The 12,497-nt window shown below is 44.8% G+C and overlaps 1 protein-coding gene across 10 annotated transcripts in view; it reads right to left on the reverse strand.

The window, feature by feature from the left end:
- The window catches only part of LOC311102890 (E3 ubiquitin-protein ligase HECTD1-like), a 40,857-nt gene that overhangs the window by 2,337 nt on the left and 26,023 nt on the right, over window positions 1-12,497 (reverse strand). For 5 of the 10 annotated variants that reach the window (XM_084144357.1, XM_084144353.1, XM_084144356.1 and 2 more), the window contains 15 exons: window positions 11,953-12,174; window positions 11,515-11,696; window positions 11,079-11,235; window positions 10,693-10,915; window positions 10,035-10,089; window positions 9,142-9,324; window positions 8,529-8,745; window positions 8,156-8,360; window positions 2,921-3,122; window positions 2,293-2,430; window positions 1,408-2,039; window positions 1,079-1,157; window positions 890-983; window positions 624-774; window positions 162-306 (listed from right to left, as the gene is read on the reverse strand). In XM_084144357.1, coding sequence (XP_084000483.1) covers window positions 162-306; window positions 624-774; window positions 890-983; window positions 1,079-1,157; window positions 1,408-2,039; window positions 2,293-2,430; window positions 2,921-3,122; window positions 8,156-8,360; window positions 8,529-8,745; window positions 9,142-9,324; window positions 10,035-10,089; window positions 10,693-10,915; window positions 11,079-11,235; window positions 11,515-11,696; window positions 11,953-12,174 — 2,885 coding nt within the window. The remainder of the gene's footprint in view (window positions 1-161; window positions 307-623; window positions 775-889; window positions 984-1,078; window positions 1,158-1,407; window positions 2,040-2,292; window positions 2,431-2,920; window positions 3,123-8,155; window positions 8,361-8,528; window positions 8,746-9,141; window positions 9,325-10,034; window positions 10,090-10,692; window positions 10,916-11,078; window positions 11,236-11,514; window positions 11,697-11,952; window positions 12,175-12,497) is intronic. The other 5 variants (XM_084144355.1, XM_084144354.1, XM_084144351.1 and 2 more) reach the window with 3 other exon arrangements.

Genomic DNA, 12,497 nt, shown 5'->3' on the forward strand with positions numbered 1-12,497 from the left:
TAAACAGAATACATTTAATTTCAAACATTCCCCAAATTCCTACTGGTAGAATTTCTGAAACATGTCAATATCAATCTCATTAGGATGGCTTACTGTACTGCGAGGTTGACATAGCTTCCTAAACTCAGCAGTGATTTGCATCATGGAGAGTCCTTCCTTACCTTTCGAACGATGGTGAGGCGTGGGTGCAGGTTTGCCAGACCACCAGGGGGCAGAGTGGAGCATCCAGTGGTGAACTGGAGGAAGGCTTTCCTCTCGTCAGACGACATGCCACACAGAACCCGCACAAAACGCAGGAACCCAGGACTGTGGGGAGGACAAGAGAACCGATAAAACCGTTAAAAAGGACTCTTCAGTGAGATATGAAAACAACCAGCTGTTAGATAGTGCCAGTTGATGTACTGGTACTTGAGTACAGGCCTTATGTTCCTCCAGAAACAAAGATAAGTTATGTTCTGGTCATGTCAGCGACCTTCCCATTTCAGTTCTTGTCATTTGAGCCCCTTTTAAATCATGACTAACACAGTAAATACAAGGAGATCTAACGACAAAGAACCTATTTCCAAGCTGGCCAGAGGAAGTTATCTATTCTACAAGCTGCAGTAGATGGAGGGTCATCATACCTGTCCCTAGTGTAGCCCAGCTTGGGCTCTGTGTAGTTCATGACGTCTTCAGATGTCCAGGATGGAGACTGGTTTCCACACAGAATCATCTGCACCTCCTTGTGACTGAAGGAGCTCAGCTTCTCCATGGGGAACACTCGGTTAAAGCCCTCTGAGAAAGGAACCATTCATTTCATTACATCCAAAATGTAGAGTAGAAAAATAAACTTGTTTGTGATGACTAACGCTGAAGATATCCAATCTGCCAGTCATTTTAACAGGCATACCTCTGAACGCCTCCATTTGTTTCTGGATGCCAGTGTGCATGCAGAAGTCAAACATGAGCTCCACGTACTCCTCAGCATTATCCATGGTCACCATCTGGATGGATGAACAGCGAGGGAAACAGGACATACTCAGACACCACTCATCTAATTAATAAAACAGGTCAGAGCCAATAGTGGTGCTCTACCTACCTCGTCATCTGCATTGGGCTTCAGGTCCACTGCTGAGAACCCATGCACTTTGGATGAGGGGCAGAACTGGAAATTCAATCTGAGGGAAAAGGGACTCAAAATTAGCCATGTTGAATGACTACATAACTTTACAGCTGTCAAGATCAAATACTATATCAGCATCATGGGAAACTGACAAAAGGAAAGTGAAGAAATTCAAAAGTGGTTATACATAGCCTACAAAACAATGTAATTAGCACAAATGTCATTCCAGTTCAGGATAGTATCCACTGAATGCCTGACTAATTTAAGAAGCTCTCAGTAAGAGTGGTGGTAGTAGCTGTGCTCACCCCAGGTCCTCTACACTAAGCGGGGGTCCGGAGCCCATGGGGTTCTTCAGCATGAGGTCCTGCAGCCTAGTGTTCTTCTCATCCTCAGACTGACTGTTGTTCCCCAGGATCAGCCTCCTCTTCACCGCCAGCTCCTTCATCTCCTTCAGGAACTTGGCCCGGTGGGGGTTGACCCGCTCAAAGTCCTCCCAGGTCAGGATGCCGTGGTACCAGGCCGGGGGCTTGGGTTTAGGGGGGTCCAGGATGAACTCGGACTTGGAGTCCTCGTCAAAGCTGCCGACGGAATATGTGTCCTGGCTCTCCTCGGTGGACGCCTCTGACTGGATCTCTGAGAAGTGGCGGTGCTGCTCAGTGGGATCGAGGAGGAGAGGGCCCCCGCGGGATGCGTACAGCAGCTTGGACATGTTGCTCTTGATGTCACCCATACAGAGCAACTTGAAGAAGGGTCGTGAGATGGGAAGGTCCACCAGGCGGTTGTCCTGAATGCACTTGGCCAGGAAGACCCCCAAGAAGAGGAAGAGTTTGCTGAGGCGCTCCAGCTCATCACTGTCCTGGGGGAATGGTGCGGGGAACAGGCCGCAGGAGCGCTGGACATAGTAGCCTGGAGGTTTCAGACCCCCACCCAGATCCACCTGATAGTACACAACACACAGTCAATAAAAAGCAGGGTATTTTCATTGACATGGCCTTAACCCCCCAAAAAATAATTAAAAGTGACACTGACATGGTTTATAAAATCACAAAATTTAAATAATCTTGTTCTTTAAGAAAATTTGAACATGCCACTTCATGGATATTGTCAATTGTGCAAATGTGAATTGTATGAGTCCAAATATTACTGTTTAGATCTACGTTTTAATGATGTGACAGTGAAGCAGCACTTGCCTGGCGAGACTCATCGTCTGGGAAGTCATCATCACAGAGCCAGATACCCAGGGAGGTCCTCTGGAACTCAGCTGCCACCAGAGCGTAGAACTCCAGTGTGGGACCCAGGCCTGTACCCTCCTCCCCCTGGAACTCAACCTGGGGAGAGAGACACACTGGTCAGTCACTACGACCTCTCATAGCCATCTCATAACCAGTCACTATGACCTCTCATAGACATCTCATAACCAGTCACTATGAACTCTCATAGACATCTCATAACCAGTCACTATGACCTCTCATAGACATCTCATAACCAGTCACTATGACCTCTCATAGACATCTCATAACCAGTCACTATGACCTCTCATAGACATCTCATAACCAGTCACTATGACCTCTTGTGGCCATGCCAATCAAATAATTAATTATGGGAAGACATTATCAAGCTGGAAAAAAACACATGTACTGTAAGATTACAAGATGTATGAATTGGATGAATGAGTACTTATCACACCATTTAGCATTACATGGAGCACTTATTCATGGTACCAATGACAATCAATAATCCCTTCACACACTCTCCATTGAGCATGCTTTTTAGTCCAGGAGTACAATTAATCTGGTTTTATCAGGTGTGGTGTTTTACCTCCAAAACAGATTTCCTGTCGGCGTGGATCTGCATGACGCTCTCGGCCCACTCCATCATCTGGTCTCCGCGGGGGACCTTGACTCTCTCGTGTTTGAGCCGGCCCACCCTGAACTCCCCAGGGTCGTCTCTCCGCACCGTGGTGGAGGGCCGCGAGCGCTCCATGGTTGCCTCCCGCCGGTTCTGCAGCCACACTACCGCCCTGAGGTACACAGACAGTACAGTACAAAGTCAATGAAATGAACAGCAATAATTGGCCCTGTAATATGCGAGAGCTGTAATAGTTTGCTACTCAATGATATATAAGCAAAGACATAAAATGTGTGTGGATGTGAGAAGAAGTTGCACCAGTTTCAGGAAAGTACAGAGCAAGACAAATAAAAATAAAATTGTATTTGCCACATGCGCCAAATACAACAGGTGTAGACCTTACAGTGAAATGCTTACTTACAAGCCCTTAACCAACAATGCAGTTAAGAAAAATAAGTCTTTAAAAAAATAATAGATAAGTAAAAAATCAAAATAACATAATTAAAAGAGCAGCAGTAAAATAAAGTAACGGTATGGAGGCTATATACAGGGGGGTACCGGTACAGAGTCAATGTGCGGGGGCACCGGCTAGTCGAGGTAAATGAGGTAATATGTACATGTGGGTAGAGTTAAAGTGACTATGCATAGATAATAGTGTAGCAGCAGTGTAAAAGAGGGCTTGGGGTGGGGGGGACAATGCAAATAGTCCGGGTAGCCATGATTAGCTGTTCAGGAGTCTTATAGCTTGGTGGTAGAAGCTGTTCAAGCCTTTTGGACTTAGACTTGGCGCTCCGGTACCGCTGCGGTAGCAGAAAGAACAGTCTGACTAGGGTGGCTGGAGTCTTTGTCCATTTTTAGGGCCTTCCGCTGACACCGCCTGGTATAGAGGTCCTGGATGGCAGGAAGCTTTGCCCCAGTGATGTACTGGGCCATACACACTACCCTCTGTAGTGCCTTGCGGTCGGAGACCGAGCAGTTACCATACCAGGCGGTGATGTCAGGATGCTCTTGATGGTGCAGCTGTAGAACTTTGAGGATCTGAGGACCCAGGCCAAAGCTTTTCAGTCTCCTGAGGGGGAATAGGCTTTGTCGTTCCCTCTTCACGACTGTCTTCGTGTGTTTGGACCATGATAGTTTGTTGGTGATGTGGACACCAGGGAACTTGAAGCTCTCAACCTGTTCCACTACAGCCCCATCGATGAGAATGGGGGCGTGCTCAGTCCTCTTTTTTTCCTGTAGTCAACAATCATCTCCTTTGTCTTGATCACGTTGAGGGAGAGGTTGTTATCCTGGCACCACACGGCCAGGTCTCAAACCTCCTCCCTATAGGCTGTCTCATCGTTTTCGGTGATCAGGCCTACCACTGTTGTGTCGTCGGCAAACTTAATGATTGTGTTGGAGTCGTGCCTGGCCATGCAGTCATGGGTGAACAGGGAGTACAGGAGGGTACTGAGCACGCACCCCTGAGGGGCCCCCGTGTTGAGGATCAGCGTGGCAGATGTGTTGTTACCTACCCTTACCACCTGGGGGTGGCCCGTCAGGAAGTCTAGGATCCAGTTGCAGAGGGAGGTGTTTAGTCCCAGAGTCCTTAGCTTAGTGATGAGCTTTGAGGGAACTATGGTGTTGAACGCTGAGCTGTAGTCAATGAGAATAGCATTCTCACGTAGGTGTTCCTCTTGTCCAGGTGGGAAAGGGAAGTGTGGATTGCAATAGAGATCGCATCATCTGTGGAGCTGTTGGGGCGGTATGCAAATTGGAGTGCGTCTAGGGTTTCTGGGATAATGGTGTTGATGTGAGCCATGACCAGCCTTTCAAAGCACTTCATGGCTACAGATGTGAGTGCTACGGGTCGGAGGTCATTTAGGAAGGTTATCTTGGTGTTCTTGGGCACAGGGACTTATGATGGTCTGCTTGAAACATGTTGGTATTACAGACTCAGTCAGGGACATGTTGAAAATGTCAGTGAAGCCACTTGCCAGTTGGTCAGCGCATGCTCAGAGTACACGTCCTGGTAATCAGTCTGGCCCTGCGGCCTTGTGAATGTTGACCTGCTTAAAAGTCTTACTCATATCGGCTTCGGAGAGCGTAATCACATCGTCATCCGGAACAGCTGATGCTCTCATGCATGCTTCAGTGTTGCTTGCCTCGAAGCGAGCATAGAAGGGATTTAGCTCATCTGGTAGGCTTGTGTCACTGCAGCTCGCGGCTGTGCTTCCCTTTGTAATCTATAAGTTTGCAAGCCCTGCCACATCCGACGAGCGTCGGAGCCAGTGATGTACGATTCAATCTTAGTCCTGTATTGACTCTTTGCCTGTTTGATGGTTCGTCAAAGGGCATAGCTGGATTTCTTATAAGCATCCAGGTTAGAGTCTCGCTCCTTGAAAGCGGCAGCTGTACCCTTTAGCTCAGTGCGGATGTTGCCTGTAATCCATGGCTTCTGGTTGGGGTATGTAAGTACGGTCACTGTGGGGACGACGTCATCGATGCGCTTATTGATGAAGCCAGTGACTGATGTGGTGTACTCCTCAATGCCATCGGAAGAATCCCGGAACATATTCCAGTCTGTGCTAGCAAAACAGTCCTGTAGCTTAGCATCTACGTCATCTGACCACTTCCTTATTAACCGAGTCACTGGTGCTTCATGCTTTAGTTTTTGCTTATAAGCAGGAATCAGGAGGATATAATTATGGTCAGATTTGCCAAATGGAGGGCGAGGGAGAGCTTTGTACACGTCTCTGTGTGTGGAGTAAATGTGGTCTAGAGTTTTTTTTCCTCTGGTTGCACATTTAACATGCTGGTAGAAATGAGGTAGAACGGATGTAAGTTTCCCTGCATTAAAGTTCTCATCCACTAGGAGCGCTGCCTCTGGATGAGCGTTTTCTTGTTTGCTTATGGCCTTATACAGCTCATTGAATGCAATCTTAGTGCCAGCATGTGTTGGTAAATAGACAGCTACGAAAAATAGTTTGGTCTACAGCTTATCATGAGATACTCAACCTCAGGCGAGCAAAACCTTGAGACTTCCTTAATATTAGATTTCGTGCACCAGCTGTTGTTTACAGTCGTTCTATCCTGCTGATGCAGCGTATATCCCGCCAGCTGTATATTATCCATGTCATCGTTCAGCCACGACTCGGTGAAACATAAGATATTACAGTTAATGTCCCATTGGTAGGATATCCTTGATCTTAGGTTATCCATTTCATTTTCCAATGATTGCACATTGGCTAATAGGACTGATGGAAGAGGCAGATTACTCGATCGCCCTCAGATCCTTACAAGGCACCCCGACCTACGTCCACGATATTTCCGTCTCTTTCTCATGCGAATGACAGGGATTTGGGCCTTGTCGGATGTCTGTAGAATATCCTTGCGTCCGACTCGTTGAAGAAAAAATCTTTGTCCAATACGAGGCAAGTAATCGCTGTCCTGATATCCAGAAGCTCTTTTTGGTCATAAGAGACTGTGGCAGAAACATTATGTACAGAATAAATTACAAATAATGTGAAAAAACACACATACAGTTGAAGTCTGAAATTTACATACACTTAGGTTGGAGTCATTAAAACTCATTTTTCAACCACTCCACAAATTTCTTGTTAACAAACTACAGTTTTGGCACGACACAAGTAATTTTTCCAACAATTGTTTACAGACAGATTATTTCACTTATAATTCACTGTATCACAATTCCAGTGGGTCAGAAGTTTACATACACTAAGTTGACTGTGCCTTTAAACAGCTTGGAAAATTCCAAAAAATGATGTCATGGCTTTAGAAGCTTCTGATAGGCTAATTGACATGATTTGAGTCAATTGGAGGTGTACCTGTGGATGTATTTCAAGGCCTACCTTCAAACTCAGTGCCTCTTTGGTTGACATCATGGGAAAATCAAAAGAAATCAGCCAAGACCTCAGAAAAAAAATTGTAGACCTCCACAAGTCTGGTTCATCCTTTTGAGCAATTTCCAAATGCCTGAAGGTACCACGTTCATCTGTACAAACAATAGTACGCAAGTATAAACACCATGGGACCACGCAGCCGTCATACCGCTCAGGAAGGAGATGTGTTCTGTCTCCTAGAGATGAACGTACTTTGGTGCCAAAAGTGCAAATCAATCCCAGAACAACAGCAAAGGACCTTGTGAAGATGCTGGAGGAAACAGGTACAAAAGTATCTATATCCACAGTAAAACGAGTCCTATATCGACATAACCTGAAAAGCCGTTCAGAAAGGAAGAAGCCACTGCTCCAAAACCGCCATAAAAATGCCAGACTACGTTTTGTAGCTGCACGTGGGGACAAAGATCGTACTTTTTGGAGAAATGTCCTCTGGTCTGATGAAACAAAAATAGAACTGTTTGGCCATAATGACCATCGTTATGTTTGGAGGAAAAAGGGGAAGGCTTGCAAGCCGAAGAACACCATCCCAACCGTGAAGCACGGGGGTGGCAACATCATGCTGTGGGGGTGCTTTACTGCAGGAGGGACTGGTGCACTTCACAAAATAGATGGCATCATGAGGAAGAAAAATTATGTGGATATATTGAAGCAACATCTCAAGACATCAGTCAGGAAGTTAAAGCTTGGTCGCAAATGGGTCTTCCAAATGGACAGTGACCCCAAGCATACTTCCAAAGTTGTGGCAAAATGGCTTAAGGAAAACAAAGTCAAGGTATTGGAGTGTCCATCACAAAGCCCTGACCTCAATCCTATAGAACATTTGTGGGCAGAACTAAAAAAGCGTGTGAGAGCAAGGTGGCCTACAAACCTGACTCAGTTACACCAGCCTTGTCAGTTGGAATGGGCCAAAATTCATGGAAGGCTACCCGAAACGTTTGACCCAAGTTAAACAATTTAAAGGCAATGTTACCAAATACTAATTGAGTATGTAAACTTCTGACCCACTGGGAATGTGATGAATGAAATAAAAGCTTAAATAAATAATTCGCTCTACAATTATTCTGGCATTTCACATTCTTAAAATAAAGTGGTGATCCTAACTGACCTAAAACAGGGAATTTTTACTAGGATTAAATGTCAGGAATTGTGAAAAACTGAGTTTAAATGTATTTGGCTAAGGTGTTCGTAAACCTCAGACTTAAACTGTAATAGCACAATTGGTTAGGGGCCGTAAAACGGCAGCCATCTCCTCCGGCGCCATTCTCAGACACCCATTTTCTTTAAAATGTCAAGCAGCACTAACCTGGAGGCTCCAAATGCAGTGCAGGTGAAGTAGAGCTGCCGGGTCTCGAAGGGGATGAGGAAAGGACACTTGCTGGTAAGCTGCTCACACCAGTCTGGGAGAGCCCCGCTGGCCAGGGCCAGCGGCTCCTCAATCTGCTGGAGAATCTTCGTTGTGACTTTCTTGCTGGTGAATTCCTCAGGCGATGCATTGAATTGGAGATCCTCTACATATTGTCAAAAACAGTGGTTTAACAACACATGTTATTAAGAACACTAACAAGTAACATTTTCACTGCAAGAGGATAATAAAATAAGGTAGCATATTATCTTGTATTCAGGTGATATGTGCTGGGGGAGGGTGGTCTGAGGTGGTGTTAGGTATGTATCCGTACCTTCCTGGAAGGTGCGTGTGTGGGCGTGGGGGTCTCCCCCGATGATGAATAGGATGCGGAGCAGCTGGAGCACGTCCTCCACTCCGCAGGTGCTCTGGCTGGAGCCAGCCTTGGCCTGGGCCTGCTCACTGGCCACATTCAGGATGTCACACGTCTGCATGGCACCCAGAGACCCAGGGCTCAGGCACCCCGACCTGCACCCATGCTCACAGAAGTCCTGCAAGCAATCATATGGACTGTGGTTTAAACCTGATGTTTCCTTCAGCTACCTGACTTTACAAACTCTCTGATTAACAGCGAAGACAGTAGCATAAAACTGGACATGGCTATTTTGCTGCACATACATTCAGTTACTGCATTCTCACAATCATTATGTTCGTCCAACAACAGAATAATGAAAGGGAACAGATTCACAACAATGTAAATCATGGTAATACATTATTTACAGAACAGCCAACAAGCCATTTGGATAAAGTTAAGAGAACAGCAAAAACTGTTTAACAAGTGGCTAGACAAGTGACAGTCAAGCAAGAAGGAAAACGATATCAAAACAGTGAAGGGAAAATAAATAGATATATAGACAGATAAGCAACATCTTGATGCCGGTCTATACCTTGTATGCAGCTATGAGCTGAGAACAATTTCTGTTTTTCCTAATACTTTTATTAGTGCCGGTTAATTTCCAGTGGCGCAGGAAAGAGGAGTCTGCATTCTTCTGCATGTAGGTTATCAAGTCATTCTTTGGTAATTCATCAGTGCCAAGGTATTGCGCCACATGCTCTACAGACCAGCAACCCTACAACAGGAAGAACCAAATGTTGGTCTTTCCTGGTTGTAAAGTCTCAACGCAAATAGACATGCATTACAGTAGATTGGTTTAACCACTAAAGAGGCCCGTGCAGTTACTCTAGATACATTATTACTAATAGGGTTTTTAGTCACAGTATCATTGCTGCTTTAAAGGTTAGTGAAGTAGGTCTGTCTTAGTCTCGAAAACCCGACCCTAGGCAACAGTGACTAGGGTCTGATTTCAATTACAGACTCTTTTGGCAACTTCGATGAAAAAATAAATAAATGTTTTCCTTGTTCCATGGTGGGTCCTCTTCAGATAGACAACTCTCCCAACAAATCACGATGCAGACATTCCAGAATGTTGCGATTCGAAACCAAAGTTTGCAGGCAAAATCTTTGCAGTGGTTTTATTGAGGATAGTTGACGCAAACTAGCCACTTGCGAAATGCACTCATAAAAAATAACCTCAGTGATCTCAATCTTGCTAGCTACTATTTTTAATTGTATTCAAGCAGATAAGCTAGTGACGTAGTTCCTCTATGCCTAAAGAGTCACTGTTGCCTAGGGTAGGGTTTTCCAGACTAGGTCTGTCTAACTGGAGGAGCATTTTGCTACACATTGAAAACAGCCACAAAAAATTCACAGCAAAGATTTTAAAAATGGGCAGGAGAAAGACTGGGGGTGGGTGGGGGGGGGGTGAAACTGGTCATTTACCATCTTTCTGCTTTCCTTCTCTTTGTCCGAATCCTTCAATTCTCTGTACATTATCCTGCAAAACAAAGTAAAAATGGAGCTCAAAAGGAGAAGCTGGAGACTCTTATCTCCCTCACTAACTTTAAGCATCAGTTGTCAGAGCACCTTACCGATCACTGCACCTGTACACAGCCCCTCTGAAATTAGCCCACCCAACTACCTCATCCCTATATTGTTATTTATTTTGCTCTTTTGCACCCCAGTATCTCTATTTGCACAATCTCTTGCACATCTAGCATTCCAGTGTTAATACTAATTGTAAATATTTTGCACTATAGCCTATTTATTGCCTTACCTCCATAACTTGCTACATTTGCACACACTGTATATATATATATTCTGTTATATTTTTTTACTTTATGTTTTGTTTTACCCCATATGTAACTCTGTGTTGTTTTTATCGCACTGCTTTGCTTTATCTTGGCCAGGTCGCAGTTGTAAATGAGAACTTGTTCTCAACTGGCTAACCTGGTTAAATAAAGGTTAAATGAAATAAAAAATAAAAATCTGCCAGTAATTCCAGCTATTTTCAGTTTAGGTTTCATCATAGCGTCAAGTTAGAATCATTAGGAAAAACTAAAAACACCTAAACAACTAGCACCCTGCCAGGCAGACTTACGTGTACGTGGGTTCCCAGATCCGGCGTAGTTTATCCGATTTGATGCTCCCGTTGCAGGAGAGCTGTAGAAGCTTCTGGACATAGTAAAATATAGTACCCTTGTAGTTGGAGAGAGGTAGTTCAACTTCTCGGGTGGTTCCAAGCCCTGCCACTTTGAGGATGAGGGCGAGGTGAGGGGAGGGGGCACACTCAACCTCCTCCTGGACTTCAGATCGAGGTGTACCTGCAAGGACAAGGAAAAACATGAGGAAAGAGCTCACCACTGTGCCCTAGGGTGCAATTTAAGTATGTGTGAAAGACTTGCCATTTGTCTAGTAATCATGTACAATCCAAGTCCATCCACAGTCATAAATATTGAACTGAATACTCGTGTCGTGTTTGTGTACCTGGGGGAGGTATCTCCAGGTCAGTAGTCTGCTGGACGTTGGTCCGGCCTGGCCTGGGGTCAAACGCCGGGACTAAAGCAGAGAACTGGCGTTTGAGGACAAAGTCATCGTCCCAGGTTCTACGCCGACCCCCTTTGGTTTCATACTCTTCCTCTTCCTGATAAAACAGGACATGAACAACAGCCCTCAGTTCTCTGGGAGTGGCAGGCAAGGTATTACACACAACACAGATCGACGTTTACAGGAGAAACAAACATTCATAAAAACAAAAGAAAAAACAACATCACATACATTTAGTCACACACTTCACATTGGAAATCCACAATAACTTACAAACTGAAATAGGGAGGTTTTCAGGCAATTCTTTTTTTAAGGGGGTGCAAGCATGCAATCGACAAGTACACTTTATATGAATAGAAACTGCAACAGATTTTACCCTATTAAAATGAATGTGGAAACCAAGGTTTACCCTGGACCGTACCAAAACTTCCTCATACTCTTGGTCTTCCTGATTGTCATCCTCATTCTCATCATCATCATCATCATCTGGCTCAGGCAGATCCTCCTCATCATCTAACTCAGCCAATAACGTGTTAGCACGACAGCTGTCCAGGAAGTCTGCAGGGAGAGTAGGACGCAGGTGAGATCTCACTAGAAACAACTCTGATCATAATGCACTTTATATAGTGTCAGTCAGAAAGCACTAGCCAAATGTACGAGGAGGACACTGATGAGTCAAGAAGTGTGAAATGACAAGATGGAAGTTAGGCAGTAGAAACACGTAAGTGTTAAATGATGAAGAAGCAGAATAGTGGAGGAGGATATGAGAGCTGTATAATACAGGAATAATAATAGTAAGTCTAGTAAAGCCTACCATAAAGGGAAAACTCAGCATCCTGACCAGTGTCACTCTCACTAGACGTAGAGGTCAGGCTGGTCGTAAGAGTGTTACTGAGCAGCTGGCCAACCGACAAACCTGTGGTTGCCGTGGCTACATTATTGCTGCTGGTTACTATGGATGTGGACATTGTAACAGTTGAGGTGGTACCAGTGGTGGTGAGGTTAGGAAAGCTCTGCGCACCCATGAGAGGAGAAGCTGCAAACAAAAACCCAAAATGCGATTAGTTCCCAAACAGAAAAATAAGCAGTTATTATTTTGACTGGTTCCAATTCAAACTGAATGCTGGTTGCACTTCTACCACTACACATGCTCGTCACATTCAAGCCTCAGTCAGCACCTTCCGACCACTGGAAGTCATGTTTTGAGGTAAAAAAAAAAAAAGTGTATCTTACTTTTAAAGGTCAACATTATAAAAGTATGCACTGATCATTATTTCTACCGACCCACCGCTCACTCTACATAGGGATGACGCAAAACTGTAATTAGAAAATGTCAGAAATACACTGTCAGCAAAGCAA

The sequence above is a fragment of the Coregonus lavaretus genome (assembly GCF_964263955.1).
Source record: "Coregonus lavaretus genome assembly, chromosome: 27".
NCBI classification, from domain to species: Eukaryota; Metazoa; Chordata; class Actinopteri; order Salmoniformes; family Salmonidae; genus Coregonus; species Coregonus lavaretus.